The following is a 14,250-nucleotide window of genomic DNA, read 5'->3' as shown; positions in this document are numbered from 1 at the left end:
AGTCTGTGTTCAGTAGCAAGGACCCTGCCTGAGTCTGTTCAGCACCGCTATTCTTGACTTGCTTCAAACCCCTTTTCGAACTCCATCGGCAGTTTATATATCCTTGCTGGTGGCGAACAGTAGTGGAACTCCCTTTACGACTGCCCTCGTTGGCCGCTGACTGCGTCAACAAATATCCCCATTGGCTGATGACGACTTCATAGTGAGATTAAATGTGACGTCAGTTCAAGTGTCCCTAACTTTTCCATATTTGTTGTGTGCCATGTGAGCGATTTGTTTGGGAGACGCGCTATCGCCCCCCTATCGAGTGTCCCCACTGCATACAGTACATTCAGAACAGTCCGGTGTAGAGGATGTATGTTGGGTTGTGGGTCACCAGTGCAAGTTATATAATTGCGCGTCTGAAGCAACGTGCAGCTACCAACACCCCCCACTGCTAAATTCTGACAGACATGTCTGTTTTACGCGTTATAACTGTTTCTCGTTTGGGTCGTAATGTCTCATCAGGATTAGGCTAAACCTATCAAGTGTAAAATCTATTTTAAGGATAGAATAAAAACGTATATTTACACCACATTACAATGGTCAAGCAACTATAGGCATTTGAAAAGCGGTGACATATGCATTGCAAAAACACTAACTTTAACATTAAAATGTAACCTCAAATTATGAAACAGTTTGTGAGTTCATGCAAAGTCAAATCTAGGCTATTGGTTTAGTAGCTTCAGTATAGGGCAGACCATAATCGGCTTTTAGATAGTCGACCACGCCATCTGTTTGGTGAATACGTGTCATTACATGTCATGCATAACCTTGAATTGACAAAGTAGCCTGTCTTCACCACTCATTTTCAAATTTACAGCAAACAGTATGTCCCCACATCATGATCAAATCTGATGTATTGAAATTATTTCTTATGAGCCATGAAGTGGAAATGCAATGTGAAATGGGTATAGAAGTGGGAATTCAATGTAAAATGGTTAGGAATCTGCTAATTAAAAAATGTCTAGTTAGGAAGACAGACTGGTATCAATAAAACATTTTGGGGAAAGTGACATCCTGGTATGGAGTTGCATGGACTTATTCATATCCTCATTGAGCATGGTTGTGAGTAATAGCAATTGAGAGAAGCATGATCCAGCTGCAGGTGGCACTCTCATGTCCCAGTGACTATGATGCAAACAGACACAGTGATGTTTCACAGTCATAAACCCCAACCCTAACCCTACGTTATGGCCTGGGTAATCTGTGTAGCTTATGTCATGAGAAATAGATGATCACAAAAGATAATATTTAGATTTAGTGTATATCAACATGACGTGAGCATGCCTGCTGCAGCTAGATAGGTAGGATGGGACTATACTGTATAAAATAGGCAACTTTACAGTTCAAAAGAAGCATAATGGATGAGTCTTTTTGATTAAATGAATGTTAAGTGAAGAATGAAATCCATCACAATCTGTAACAACCACATCTCTGTGGGAACAACATTGGAAAAATGAATAATAATCTTGTATCAAGCACAAGCATTTCGCTACACTCACAACATCTGCTAACCATGTGTATTTGACCGATAGAATTTGTTTTGATTTATAAGTGAATTTGTCCAAATAGGGGGGACTAGCAGTGATGGAAAAAGTATTCAATCGTCATACTTGAGTAAAAGCAAAGATACCTTAATAGAAAATGACTTAAGTAAAAGTGAAAGTTACCCAGTAAAATACTACTTGAGTAAAAATCTAAAAGTATTTGGTTTTAAATATACTTAAGTATCAAAAGTAAATGGAATTGCTAAAAATGTACTTAAGTATTAAAAAGTAGAAGTATAAATCATTTCAAGTTCCTTATATTAAGCAAACCAGATGGCACAATTTTCTTGTTTTTTTTATTGACAGATAGCCAGGGGCACACTCCAACACAGACACAATTTACAAACAAAGCATTTGTGTTTAGTGAGTCTGTCAGATGTTCTCTTGACGAAGGATGTTCTCTTGATAAGTGTGTGAATTGAACCATTTTCCTGTCAACATATAATGAGTACTTTTGGGTGTCAGGGAAAATGTATGGAGTAAAAAGTACATTATTTTCTTTAGAAATGTAGTAAAGTAAAAGTTGCCAAATACATAAATAGTAAAGTAAAGTACAGATACCCCAAAAAACTACTTAAGTAGAACTTTAAAGTAGTTTTACTTAAGTACTTTACACCACTGGGGACTAGATACATATAGTTCCTTTAGTTCTAAAACAGATATGTATGAAAATACCTTCAAATAAAAGGTGACATTCTGTACTGTCGTCTCATATGAAACATTTCAAAATCCAAACTGCTGCAGTATAGAGACAAATTCAAATGTTTTAGCTTCACTCCAAATAAATACAGGGAGGAGTTTATATAGCCTCCAGCCTCTTCATTTTCAAGGAGTCCAGAAGTAGCTTGAATGTAACAGTGCGAATGCAAGACACTGCTCCCTTATACGGCTTCTAAGGTTGGGGGCTTCTAAGGTTGGAGAACACGGCCCTGAGGTTAGGCCATGGGGGCACATATTTGGAATATTCTGATAGGCATATGTATAATTTGTACATGGTCCCTGACACATAAAGAAAATATAAATTAAATGCAGTCCATATGATTTGAGGAATGTGTCCATTGTTGAATTAGATTATTTTAATTCTCCCTTTTGAATGTAAATTAATTCCATGAATTGGCTGTAGAACGTAGGAAAACTTTTTATTTTAATTGCATAAGTTCCCATCTACCCAATTAATTAATTAATTGTAGCCTCTGGTTTCCAGGCAAGAAGAGAGTTGGTCCACTCATCATTATTAGCTTGAGGGAGGCCTCTTCAGGGCAAGCCTTGAAAAATTCAGTTCCATCTGATGCAGCCAGGCACTTTATCAAGACCCCGTGGAGTGTCAACTAGCAACCGACCCACCTGGCAAGATTCTCGACACCTAGCTAGTAACGATTGTAATGGACAAAAGTAGCCAGCTAACTAGTCAAAATCTGTAGAATATCGTCGACAAATGCGTGTGTTAAAGCCACGTAGCTCTAGCTATGCTAATTGATTTCATAAATCAAGCTAGCTAGCTAGTTGCTACCGCAACTTTTATCCAAGTAGCAGCGAGCTAGCAGTCAAGCATCCTCGCGAACTTGGGGTATTTTTTTCTCGCTAACTGGGGTGGCTGGTTAATATTGAAAGACCCATACAACACAGTTATTTGGCCACCCGTTATATTTTTGGAGCCAGCTATCTTAACAACTTTTATGACATAGCCGTCTTAATTGAGATTGCTGGCTAGTTGAACAGTTTAATCAGTTAGTCATCGCTTCGTCTAGCTAGCCACAATAGCTTTGCTAGCCAACCTGCTAACGTTACTTTGTTCGCTAGCTAGCAAACTAGCGCCAGGCATCTAGCAAGGTGCTGCTGACTACAGACAGACAGTAACGTTACAGTAGCTAGCTAGCCAAAATCCGAGTAGTTTTGTTGCTCTTTCTCCGTTAAAAAATCCCCGCAATGATGGAAAAGAGTGGTTCGGAAATGTCAGGGAAAAGAAGGGGTAGGAATACAGTTAATAATCCTAACAAAAGTTTAGCTACGAATGGAAATAGCAACAATTCATGGGAGGAAGGAAGTTCGGGCTCCTCCAGTGATGATGAGCATGGTAGGTCAACACGACGGTGGTAGCCTCGGTCACTCTAAACTAGTTCATACACTTGTACAGTGATTTAAAAATGTTAATCCTGTGTTTTGTTATATGTTTAGGTAGTGGTGGTATGAGAGTTGGGACTCAGTATCAAGCACTCGTGCCAGACTATGATCCAGGTGAGTCATTTTACTGTTCAGACAGTCAAGAAGATGGAACAGGTTACCAGACATGATAGCCTCGAACAATTCCTGGTCGTCTATTCCACGAGCCTTGACTAAGCGGGCTACTGCTAACTACATCTTTATTATTTTGACATTCCGACTCCTGTCCACGGCTACATTGTTTCATGTTTGAACCGATTTAACTGCGAAACTATTGTCAATGTATCCAATATATTTCAGCATATTTAGCATATAACAAATCTGAGATGAGCTAATTAAAAAGTTTGTAACAGATTTACATCTGTTATAGCTAGGCCCTAATTGTTGGTCGAACGACCATGGTTATAAACGTTTAATTAACTATCTGGAGTGAGAATGGTGTTGATTGCTTCCCTTTAAGCAATTAATCATTATGAAATGTATTATTTGTAACATGAACTGAATAAATTGTAGTTGCTTTCACTAGCCTATTTGATTAAGCCCTGACTTCTAATGGTCCATATTTTTTTCCTTTTCAATTTGGTCTCCATGCGAGAATTGATAGGCTTGTGCTGCTAATAATACATCTTGTATTTTCTAATGGAACATAACATTGCATTCTCGCTAAACTTGTATTGTTGGAAATTGGTTTCACTTTCACCAGAGTTTCACTTTCAACATAAAAGCATTTAGGATGAAGGCAATGAGTAGTTTTGAGTAATTAAGTCACTGGTCCTCATTCGATCCTTTATCCCCCCCCCCCGTGACAGAGATTGCCAAGGCGGCCGAGGAGAGGGACAACCTGGGCATGCTGGTGTGGCTCCCCAGCCCGAACCTGGCTGAAGCTAAATGTGAGAGCCATTCAAGCCATTTTCCTCATTATGTACCAAATGTAAACTACTTGCCCATTTTACTTTTACAAATCATACGTTTATCGGAAGCAAAATATTTAGTTATTGTAATAGCTATGCAATAACAGAAATGGGTAGCTGAGTGTTGTGCAAGTGAGTGTTATGCCACAGTCTTTCGGATCTATATATTTACACACACACAGAGAACCAGTCAAAAGTTTGGACACACCTACTATTTACATTGTACGTTGTACAGTTTACATCTACATTGTAAAATAATAGTGAAGACATCAAAACTACGAAATGGCTCATATGGAATCATGTAGTAGCCAAAAAAGTGTTAAACAAATCTAAATATATTTTACATTTGAGATTCATCAAAGTAGCCACCCTTTGCTTTGATTACAGATTGGCACACTCTTGGCATTATCTCAACCATCTTCATGACGTAGTCACCTGGAATGCATTTCAATTAACAGGTGTGTCTTGTTAAAAGTTCATTTGTGGAATTTCTTTCCTTCCTAATGCGTTTGAACCAATCAGTTGTGTTGTGACAAGGTAGGGTTGGTATACAGAAAAGTCCATATTATGGCAAGAACAGCTCAAATAAACAAAGAGAAACGACAGTCAATCATTACTTTAAGACATGAAGGTCAGTCAATCCGGAAAATTTCATGAGGACCGCCATAGGAAAGGAAGACACAGATATACCTCTGCAGAAGGTAAGTTCATTAGAGTTACCAGCCTCGTAAATTGCAGCCCAAATAAATGCTTCAGTTCAAGTAACAGACACATTTCAACATCAACTGTTCAGAGGAGAGTTCAGCAATTTGACCATGAATTCGACCTGATTCGCACAAAGAAACCCCTACTAAAGGACACAATAAGAAAAGACTTGCTTGGGCCAAGAAACATGAGTAATGGCATTAGACTGGTGGAAATCTGTCCTTTGGTTGGATGAGTCCAAATTTGAGATTTTTGGTTCCAACCGCAGTGTCTATGAGACGCAGATAAGGTGAATGGATGATCTCTGCATGTGTGGTTCCCACCGTGGAGGTGTGGTGGTGCTTTGCTGGTGACACTGTCAGTGATTTATTTAGAGTTCAAGGCACACTTAACCAGCATGGCTACCACAGCATTCTGCAGCAATATGCCATCCGATCTGGTTTGCGCTTAGTGGGACTATTATTTGTTTTAGAACAGGACCATGACCCAACACACCTCCAGGCTGTGTAAGGGCTATTTGACCAAGAAGGAGAGTGATGGAGTGCTGCATCAGATGACCTGGACTCCACAATCACTCGACCTCAACCCAATTGAGATGGTTTGGACCACAGAGTGAAGGAAAAGCAGCCAACAAGTGCTCAGCATATGTGGGAACTCCTTCAAGACTGTTGGAAAAGCATTCCAGGTGAAGCTGGTTGAGAGAATGCCTTGACAGCCTTGCACATGCTTGGCAAAGGGTGGATATTTTGAAGAATCTCAAATGTAAAATATATTTTGATTTTAACACTTTTGGTTACTACTTCATTTCATATGTGTTTCATATTTGAGGTCTTAACTATTATTCTACAATGTAAAAATAAAGAAACCCTTGTCCAAACTTGAGACTGGTACTGTATACTTAGATACAATGCATTTGGAAAGTATTCAGACCCCTTGACTTTTTCCACATTGTTACGTTAATGCGTTATTCTAAAATAGATTGACAGCCTTGCATTCTCTCAACCAGCTACATGAGGAATGCTTTTCCAACAGTCTTGAAGGACTTCCCACATATGTTGAGCTGTTGGCTGCTTTTCCTTCACTCTGCGGTCCATCTCATCCCAAACCATGTCAATTGCGTTGAGATCGGCTGATTGTCGAGGCCAGGTCATCTGATGCAGCACTCCATCCCTCCTTGGTCAAATAGCCCTTACACAGCCTGGAAGTGTATGTTGTCCTGTTGAAAAGCATATGATTGTCCCACTAAGCGCAAACCAGATGGGATGGCGTATTGCTGCAGAATGCTGTGGTAGCCATGCTGGTTAAGTGTACCTTGAATTCTAAATAAATCAGACGGTGTCACCAGCAAAGCACCATTACACCACCACCTCCATGCTTCACCGTGGGAACCACACATGCAGAGATCATCCGTTCACATACTCTGTGACTCACAAAGACACGGCGGTTGGAACAAAAAATCTCAAATTTGGACTCATCCGACCAAAGGACAGATTTCCACCAGTCTAATATTCATTGCTTGTGTTTCTTGGCCCAAGCAAGTGGCTTCTTCTTATTGGTGTCCTTTAGTGGTTGGTTCTTTGCAGCAATTCGACCATGAAGGCCTGATTCACGCAGTCTCCTCTGAACAGTTGATGTGTCTGTTACTTGAACTCTGTAAAAGCATTTATTTGTGCTGCAATTTCTGGGGATGGTAACTCTATTGAACTTATTCTCTACAGCAGAGGTAACTCTGGGTCTTTCCTGTGGCGGTCCTCATGAGAGCCAGTTTCATCATAGCGCTTGATGGTTTTGTGATTGCACTTGGAAAAAACTTTCGAAGTTCTTAATGTTCCCGGATTGACTGACCTTCGTGTTTTAAAGTAATGATGGACTGTCGTTTCTCTTTGCTTATTTGAGCTGCCATAATATGGTCTTTTACCAAATAGGGCTATCTTCTGTATACCACCCCTACCTTGTCACAACACAACTGATTGACTCAAATGCGTTAAGAAGGAAAGAAATTCCACAAATTCCCTTTTAACAAGGCACACCTGTTCATTGAAATGCATTTTTGTTACTACATGATTCCATATGTGTTATTTCATAGTGTTGATGTCTTCCCTATTATTCTACAATGTAGAAATAAAGAAAAACCCTTTGAATGAGTAGGTGTGTCCACACATTTGACTGGTACTGTATGTAAATAAGGTATTTGTTTTTATTTTTCATATATTTGCCAAATTTCTTCACCAAATTTGTCTTTTGTCATTATGGGGTATTGTGTGTAGATTGATGAAAAACATGTTATTTAATACATTTTGGAATAAGGCTGTAACAAAATGTGGAAAAAGTCAACTGGTCTGAATACTTTTCGAATGCACTGTGTGTGTGTAAATATTTTTTGTACAGTGGATGAATACATTGCAATTGCCAAAGAGAAGCATGGGTACAACATGGAACAGGCACTGGGGATGCTCTTCTGGCACAAGCACAACATTGAGAAGTCCCTGGCAGATTTGCCCAACTTCACACCTTTCCCAGATGAGTGGACAGTGGAGGACAAGGTCCTGTTTGAACAGGGCTTCAGCTTCCACGGAAAAACGTTCCACCGTATACAGCAGATGGTGAGACTAACGCCTCCGAATTGTATCATTTTTGTTGGTTAACAGCAGACTACTCCATTGGCTAACATGGAACACACGATGACATGAGACATTGAATTCTAATTTGGGGTGTTCATTGTGTGAAGTGTCTAAAACACAAATAATGCACAAAACTGTGCTTTCGTTTGTTATTTACAAGTTCTTCTTGTTCATGTGCTAGCTACCAGACAAGTCCATTGCTAGCTTGGTTAGATTCTACTATTCATGGAAGAAGACACGGAGCAAAACCAGTGTCATGGATCGCCACGCACGCAAGCAGAAGAGGGAACGAGAGCAGAGGTATGAAGTGTGTTCTTTTGTTTAAAAAGCATGAACCACATTCTCTCAACTTCCACTCCTTTTTGGAAAAACCAGTCCTGGGTGGTTTCAACCATTCCAAATTAGACACAAAAAAATGTATTGGAAAGTTAGGCCAAGAATACCATAATTTGTTTTCTATGTGTTAAGTTTTTGCTTTATGTTTCAGTGAGGATGAGGCTGAGGAGACCAATGGAAATGCTCCAAGCGATGTAGAGTACGACCCAAATAAGGAGGAGAAGAAAGAGGTGGATCTGTTCAGAGGCTCTTATCAGTTTTAATAAATGTTGTTTATTGAAGCCAACTAACATGGTAATTTTGTGTTTTAGCTGGGCGCAGCACCTGAGAAACAGGAGCCAAAACCACTAGCAGTGGTACAGAAGGTAGCTTTCGAATTGCAAATATTTTCATTACCATTTCAATAGAAACCTACAACATTCATATTAAATTGACACTACTTTTGATGGTTTGGCTTTTTAACCTAAATCTATTCCTTCACGTCTAGCCGACTACTGGCGTGGCAGAGAAACTGACCCACCTCAAAAAAGAACCACAGGGTCCTCCAGGGAAGAACCTGCACCGTGCTAAGAAGAAGCCTCCTAAAGGAATGCATCTGAGCCAGGGAGACGTAGCTGCAATGTCCACCAGCACCCCCGCTGCAGTCGGTGTGCTGCGGCAAATGGACATGGAGCTGGTTGGCATCAAACGCCAGGTTAGTGCACTGTCTTAACATTAATACATTTATCTTCTGTGACCGCATTTCCTATCCTTTGATGAGTCAATTTTGTGTCGATCGTGTATTCTTGTCAATGGGAGATTTGTGTGGAAATGGAAGAGCTAAGCCTGTGTACCTAGTGTCTTTAGGGTGACGAGTTAACCTGGCCATTTTTCCTTAATGAGTTTTATCCCCTTCTAGATCCAGAGCATCAAACAGAATAACAGTGCCCTGAAAGAGAAGCTTGATGTGGGAGTAGACAACTTCAGAGTACCTGAGGTACTGCTATTGCTGACCTAAAGTTCTGACCATCTCATTTTACTATCTCCATAGAATTAAAGGTGCATTATGCAGAAATGGCTCGTAACAGTTAGCCTAATTTCAGTTTGTGACAAAACAAGCAAGTATACGTGGAGAACCATTGTACCATCTAAACTGCTGTGAAATATATTTTTCAGAACCAAAAATATTGTATTTTTTAGCTGTTTGAAGCTGGTGTGCAAAAAGTAAAAGATGCAATAACGAAACATAAGAACGGGAAGCATAGGAATAGTGCATGCGCATAGAATATATCTACTACTGCTTAGACTTGCTTTCAATGAGTGACAGATCTATAACATACATTTGGTCAGATCGCCCCAAAAAGTGACATATTGCAGCTTAAATGTTACTATTGTTTTGCAAAGTGATGGGAAAACAAAGCTTTCTGAAGGATGGACGCTTTCCAACCTATTTTTCCACATTTGGCTGATCACCCTAGTGGTGTCTGCTGGTCAAAAGAATTTAGAGCTGCCAAATGATTATAGATTACGTCACACATGCCGTAGCACAGAGACAGCGCTGAGATGTCTAGCAGTTGTAATGTTTTCAAATACTATGTATTTTAAATCTACACTCTTCATTATGTTTGAAATTGGGTCCCATTTCCCAGCTCAATAGACGCTAGCGGCTCTCAAAATCCACCTACACACAACTTTCGGCAACCAACCCTCGAAATGAAAGGCATTTCGCTTCCTTTTTGTCTTCGACCAATGCCAAACCAATCAGGGGGTTTGCGACAAAACAACGTTTCGGATGTCGTTGATGACATGCTTCGGATAAAGTGATAAGGGTCTCGGCACACTGCTTTGAAGTAAACTGCTTTGCGGTTTCAATGCATGCTCCGGTATGCATTGTTACGGTAAATGTAACATCACTAGTCTTGTAATACATTTTGACCTGTCTTGTTGCTTGTATGTTTGACCATTTTATGTCTCAGGTGAACCAGAAGTTTAACACTCGCTGGACAACAGAGGAGCAACTGCTTGCTGTACAAGGTAATAGATTGCAAGTGCAACAGATGGGTTGGGATTTGAGAAAGGGTAGAAAGTGGAACCAACTGAAGTGGGGCCCATGTGAAAAGTCAGATGATGATAAAAAAATATCTTGAATTCTGTTTCACTGGGGGGGCCTGGCACATAACAATCTCAATTTGTTCAAAAAAAATTGTATTTTCACTCCATTGTAACCTCTTCCAGCCATCAGAAAATATGGGCGGGACTTCCAGGCTATCTCAGATGTGATTGGCAACAAGTCTGTGGTGCAGGTGAAGAACTTCTTTGTAAACTATCGCCGACGCTTCAACTTGGATGAGGTGCTGCAGGAGTGGGAGGCCGAGCACGGGATGGAGGGAGCAGCCAAGGGAGGAGAGGAGAAAATGGACACATCACCATCTCCCACTGAGGATGGAGCCACCAACCCTGTGCCGCCAGAGGACCAAAAAGAGGTATGTGACTCCACTCTTTGTATTGCAAATCGTCCTCCAACGACCCATATTAAGAAGAGTGTGTAATTACAGATGTATTCTAATAACTCGAGACCCACCTCTCACATGCCCAGGTTCGGACCCATAGTTTTTAAGAAACCTTGCTTTAAAGAGCCTTAATTGAAACAATAGCAAGGCAGTCACCCTGCCTGTGTTTTGGTAAAAAGCTGAGGGATGGGCCTTGACAAATGTAACCACTCTCAAAATAATAGACCGAGCTATGGATACAAGGACTGACCATCCATGATATAAAAATTATAGTTTTAACTGTGTTTTGAGGCTATACAATGTTTGTTTACATTTACATTGTTTACAAACGTTGGAGTAAAACAAGCTTCTATTGTGGGTCCTGATGGGGTATGACAGTTGAACTTAGCTCATGAGGCATTTAAAAGTTATATTTAAGCAATTAGGCCTGAGGGGGTGTGGTATATTGCCAATATACCACGGCTAAGGGCTGTTCTTAGCAAAGCAACGCGGAGTGCCTGGTACAGCCCTTAGCTGTGGTACAGTATATTGGCAATTTATAACAAACCCCCAAGGTGCCTTATTGCTATTATAAACTGGTTACCAATGTAATTAGAGGAGTAAAAATGTTTTAGGTTTTGTCATACCTGTGGTATACGGCCTGATATGCCACGGCTGTCAGCCAATCAGCTTTCAGGGCTCGAACCACCAATTTATGATCTTTATGAATCAATGGTTCTATATCATTATGTCTATAAGCAATTAAGGATTCCAGTATTTTATTTGAGTTTTTGCAGATGTATTAAGTGCAAATACTCCCCAATGTTGTCTCGTTACAGGAATCCTCACTAGTGGAAGCACAACAACCTCTAGCATCCTGAGTGGCCAGCCATTTTGGATAATTCTGTTGGCAGAACTCCTCCCTCTGAGATTTTACGTCTGTTCTGAAGAGGCGATGATGAATCTGCACAGGTTACTCCCTGTCTTTGCGGGCCTGTTCAAGAAGGTCATTCCTGTTACCTCATCCCCGATTCAAGGATGTTTTGCAGCTGCCCACCAATTAACTTACAGCACCAGTCTTCAGCCGGACTGACAGTCAAAGTAACCAGAATTATCTGACTGCACTTTATCTCATCCCAGAAAAATCTTCTGTATCAAATGTAACTTGTTTATGCATCTGGCGCCTTTTACCCTGCCTCGGTCACTCAACATTACAGATGATCCCTGTTATCCAGCCCACAATATCCCTTTGTCATCTTATCCTTCTGCAACCCTCTTTACTTTGTAAAGACTGGTTTTTGTTGTGTAGTATTTAATCACAGTAGGTCTCGGTATGAACTGACCCTGTCGACTACAATTATTTTGTATTGTGCCCAATGTGAGGAAGCTGTCTTTGTACACCAGACAGTCATAAAGAAAAACAACCCAAGGAAATACCATTGCAGTGTTGGAGATGGAGAAAAGGTGAGTCAGGTGATTTGCCCCCTGATACACACAGTGCAGAACAAGATTTTTCCACAGGGCCATTTCATACTGAGACCCAATGCAAGTTAATAACACACAACCAAATCTATTTATATTCTTCCTTCCAAAACTCTTGTCTGCAGCTGTTTCCTTTACCCCCTAATGGGTACTTGTCCCCCCATGGATTTACAAGGAACAGACTGGTGTATGAAGGCTTTAAATCCAGGAGGGGGAGTTAGCGAGACGGGTGCACAGTGTGGGAGTGAGATAGGAAATCGGAATGCAGAAATTGCCTTGCAGTATTCTACTAACTCCAATCACCATTTGGTACAAAGTAAACACTACAATCTCCCTTCCCTCTGCTTCTATGCGTTACTTACGGCTGAACCTCAGCCCTCCCCTACTGATATACACGCAATGTTTGTCATAAAAGGTTGCTCTTACAGAATGGATGTGCCTCCAGCATAATGCAAGTAGGATTCTGGGATCTTGAAATTGCCATATCCATGGCATGATGAATGTTGTCCCCCCCCCCACCGTACTGAGAAGACTGTACAGACTTATTGAAAACTGACATTACATATAGTAAGTGTAGAACTTAGAATCCCAACAGGCGCTTCCATTGAAGAAATAAAGTAGGTGTTGAATTTTAAACGGTAGTGCACTTTTGGTGTTCAGTGTTCAATATTACTCAATTTAAACTAAAGTTAACATGTTCTGGTGCATATTTATAAATAATGCATTCATTGTTTGGATGACAGGTTAAAGAGACATACAAAAAATGTAAAACTTTAAATAGGAGCTGTTCATCATTGAGGGATGTCCATTTTCAGTTTACTAGTAACCTCAGGACACACAATCATGTTAAAGAATGCTTTTCATTTGGAAGGAGAGTTGAGTGAGAAGTTCCTTAAGTTGATGATTAGGGAGCAAGGCTACAGTAAACATGTCTCCCCCGGGCCAAATGAGATTGCTGTGACTAACACATTTCAGTTAATTACTATAGCACCCGCCTTGGGCCGATCAGTGTAATTTTGTAAATGCCGGGTATCTATGGCAAGACTCATCGTTCGCCCAAGTTTCGTCAAAATCGGACCAGTGCTGTCCGAGATATTGCGTGTGACTAACGGACAGACTGAGAGAGATCCACAGTCCCCTCTCCGATTTTCATCTTGGGGAACAATTTTTACATTTTAATTTAAACCTTTTTTGAGTTCTGAAGTGTTTTTATTTGTCATTTCAAACCCTGTCCCTTTCACAACAACTGGCCTATGCTATTCTACCGTTTTTACTGTACTGGTACCATGATTTAGCATACTGTTTTGAAATCTTTTTATATATTTATGAAGAAATTGTGAATGCCTGAGGTGGGGTTTTAATGAGGTTGTGTGTATTGCTGTCATTTACCATTGTGTATTCAATTTGCGCATCAATTAACTAGACAATAAATTTGAAGGATTTATAGGGACATTCACTGGATGCTCATTTGTCTTTTCCTGCTATTTGTATTTAGCCTGTTCCCATAACTGTTTTGTGCTTTTGCCAACTCTATTGCTCATTGTCAAGTCCAACATTCGGTTTGGCATAATAGCACAAGCAGACAGGCACTCTTGTTCTGTCTTTCAGCACACATTTTGTCATAAATATTTCAATTGTGTGTTTTAAGCTGTTTCAATATTGTGCCTGATGTGGGGTTATGCACCATACTATAAAAGACCAACAGTGAAAACCTTGTTGATTTTGTGATGAACAGTTCAAGGAATGGGGCTCCCCAGTGGTGCAGCGGTGTTAGAGGTGTAACTACAGACCCTGGTTTGATTCCAGGCTGTATCACAACAGGCTGTGATTGGGAGTCCCATAGGGCGGCACACATCGTTATGGTTTGACCGGTGTAGGCCGTCATCGTAAATAAGAATTTGTGCTTAACTGACTTGGTTAAATAAAGGTTATTTTTAAATAAATGCCTTTGCTGAAGAAGGATCAAGTATTGTTTCAG

The 14,250-nt window shown here is 40.4% G+C and overlaps 1 protein-coding gene across 2 annotated transcripts; it reads left to right on the top strand.

The window, feature by feature from the left end:
• Positions 1-2,784: 2,784 nt before the first annotated feature.
• Positions 2,785-14,215, top strand: LOC139375066 (REST corepressor 1). 2 transcript variants are annotated; one of them, XM_071116467.1, is made up of 12 exons: positions 2,785-3,663; positions 3,765-3,824; positions 4,559-4,639; positions 7,754-7,968; positions 8,168-8,286; positions 8,474-8,552; positions 8,634-8,687; positions 8,810-9,016; positions 9,221-9,298; positions 10,278-10,335; positions 10,537-10,784; positions 11,630-14,215. In XM_071116467.1, exons 1-12 carry the CDS (start codon positions 3,516-3,518, stop codon positions 11,669-11,671), a joined length of 1,389 nt encoding a protein of 462 aa, XP_070972568.1. In that variant the 5' UTR covers positions 2,785-3,515; the 3' UTR covers positions 11,672-14,215. The 2 variants fall into 2 exon arrangements, with proteins under 2 accessions (XP_070972568.1, XP_070972567.1); XM_071116466.1 differs by having other exon boundaries at positions 3,291-3,667; positions 3,769-3,824.
• Positions 14,216-14,250: the final 35 nt, after the last annotated feature.

This window comes from Oncorhynchus clarkii, chromosome 19 (assembly GCF_045791955.1).
Source record: "Oncorhynchus clarkii lewisi isolate Uvic-CL-2024 chromosome 19, UVic_Ocla_1.0, whole genome shotgun sequence".
NCBI classification, from domain to species: Eukaryota; Metazoa; Chordata; class Actinopteri; order Salmoniformes; family Salmonidae; genus Oncorhynchus; species Oncorhynchus clarkii.
The sequence above is the reverse complement of the archived record's forward strand: the minus strand, read 5'-3'. Positions and strand labels throughout refer to the sequence as shown.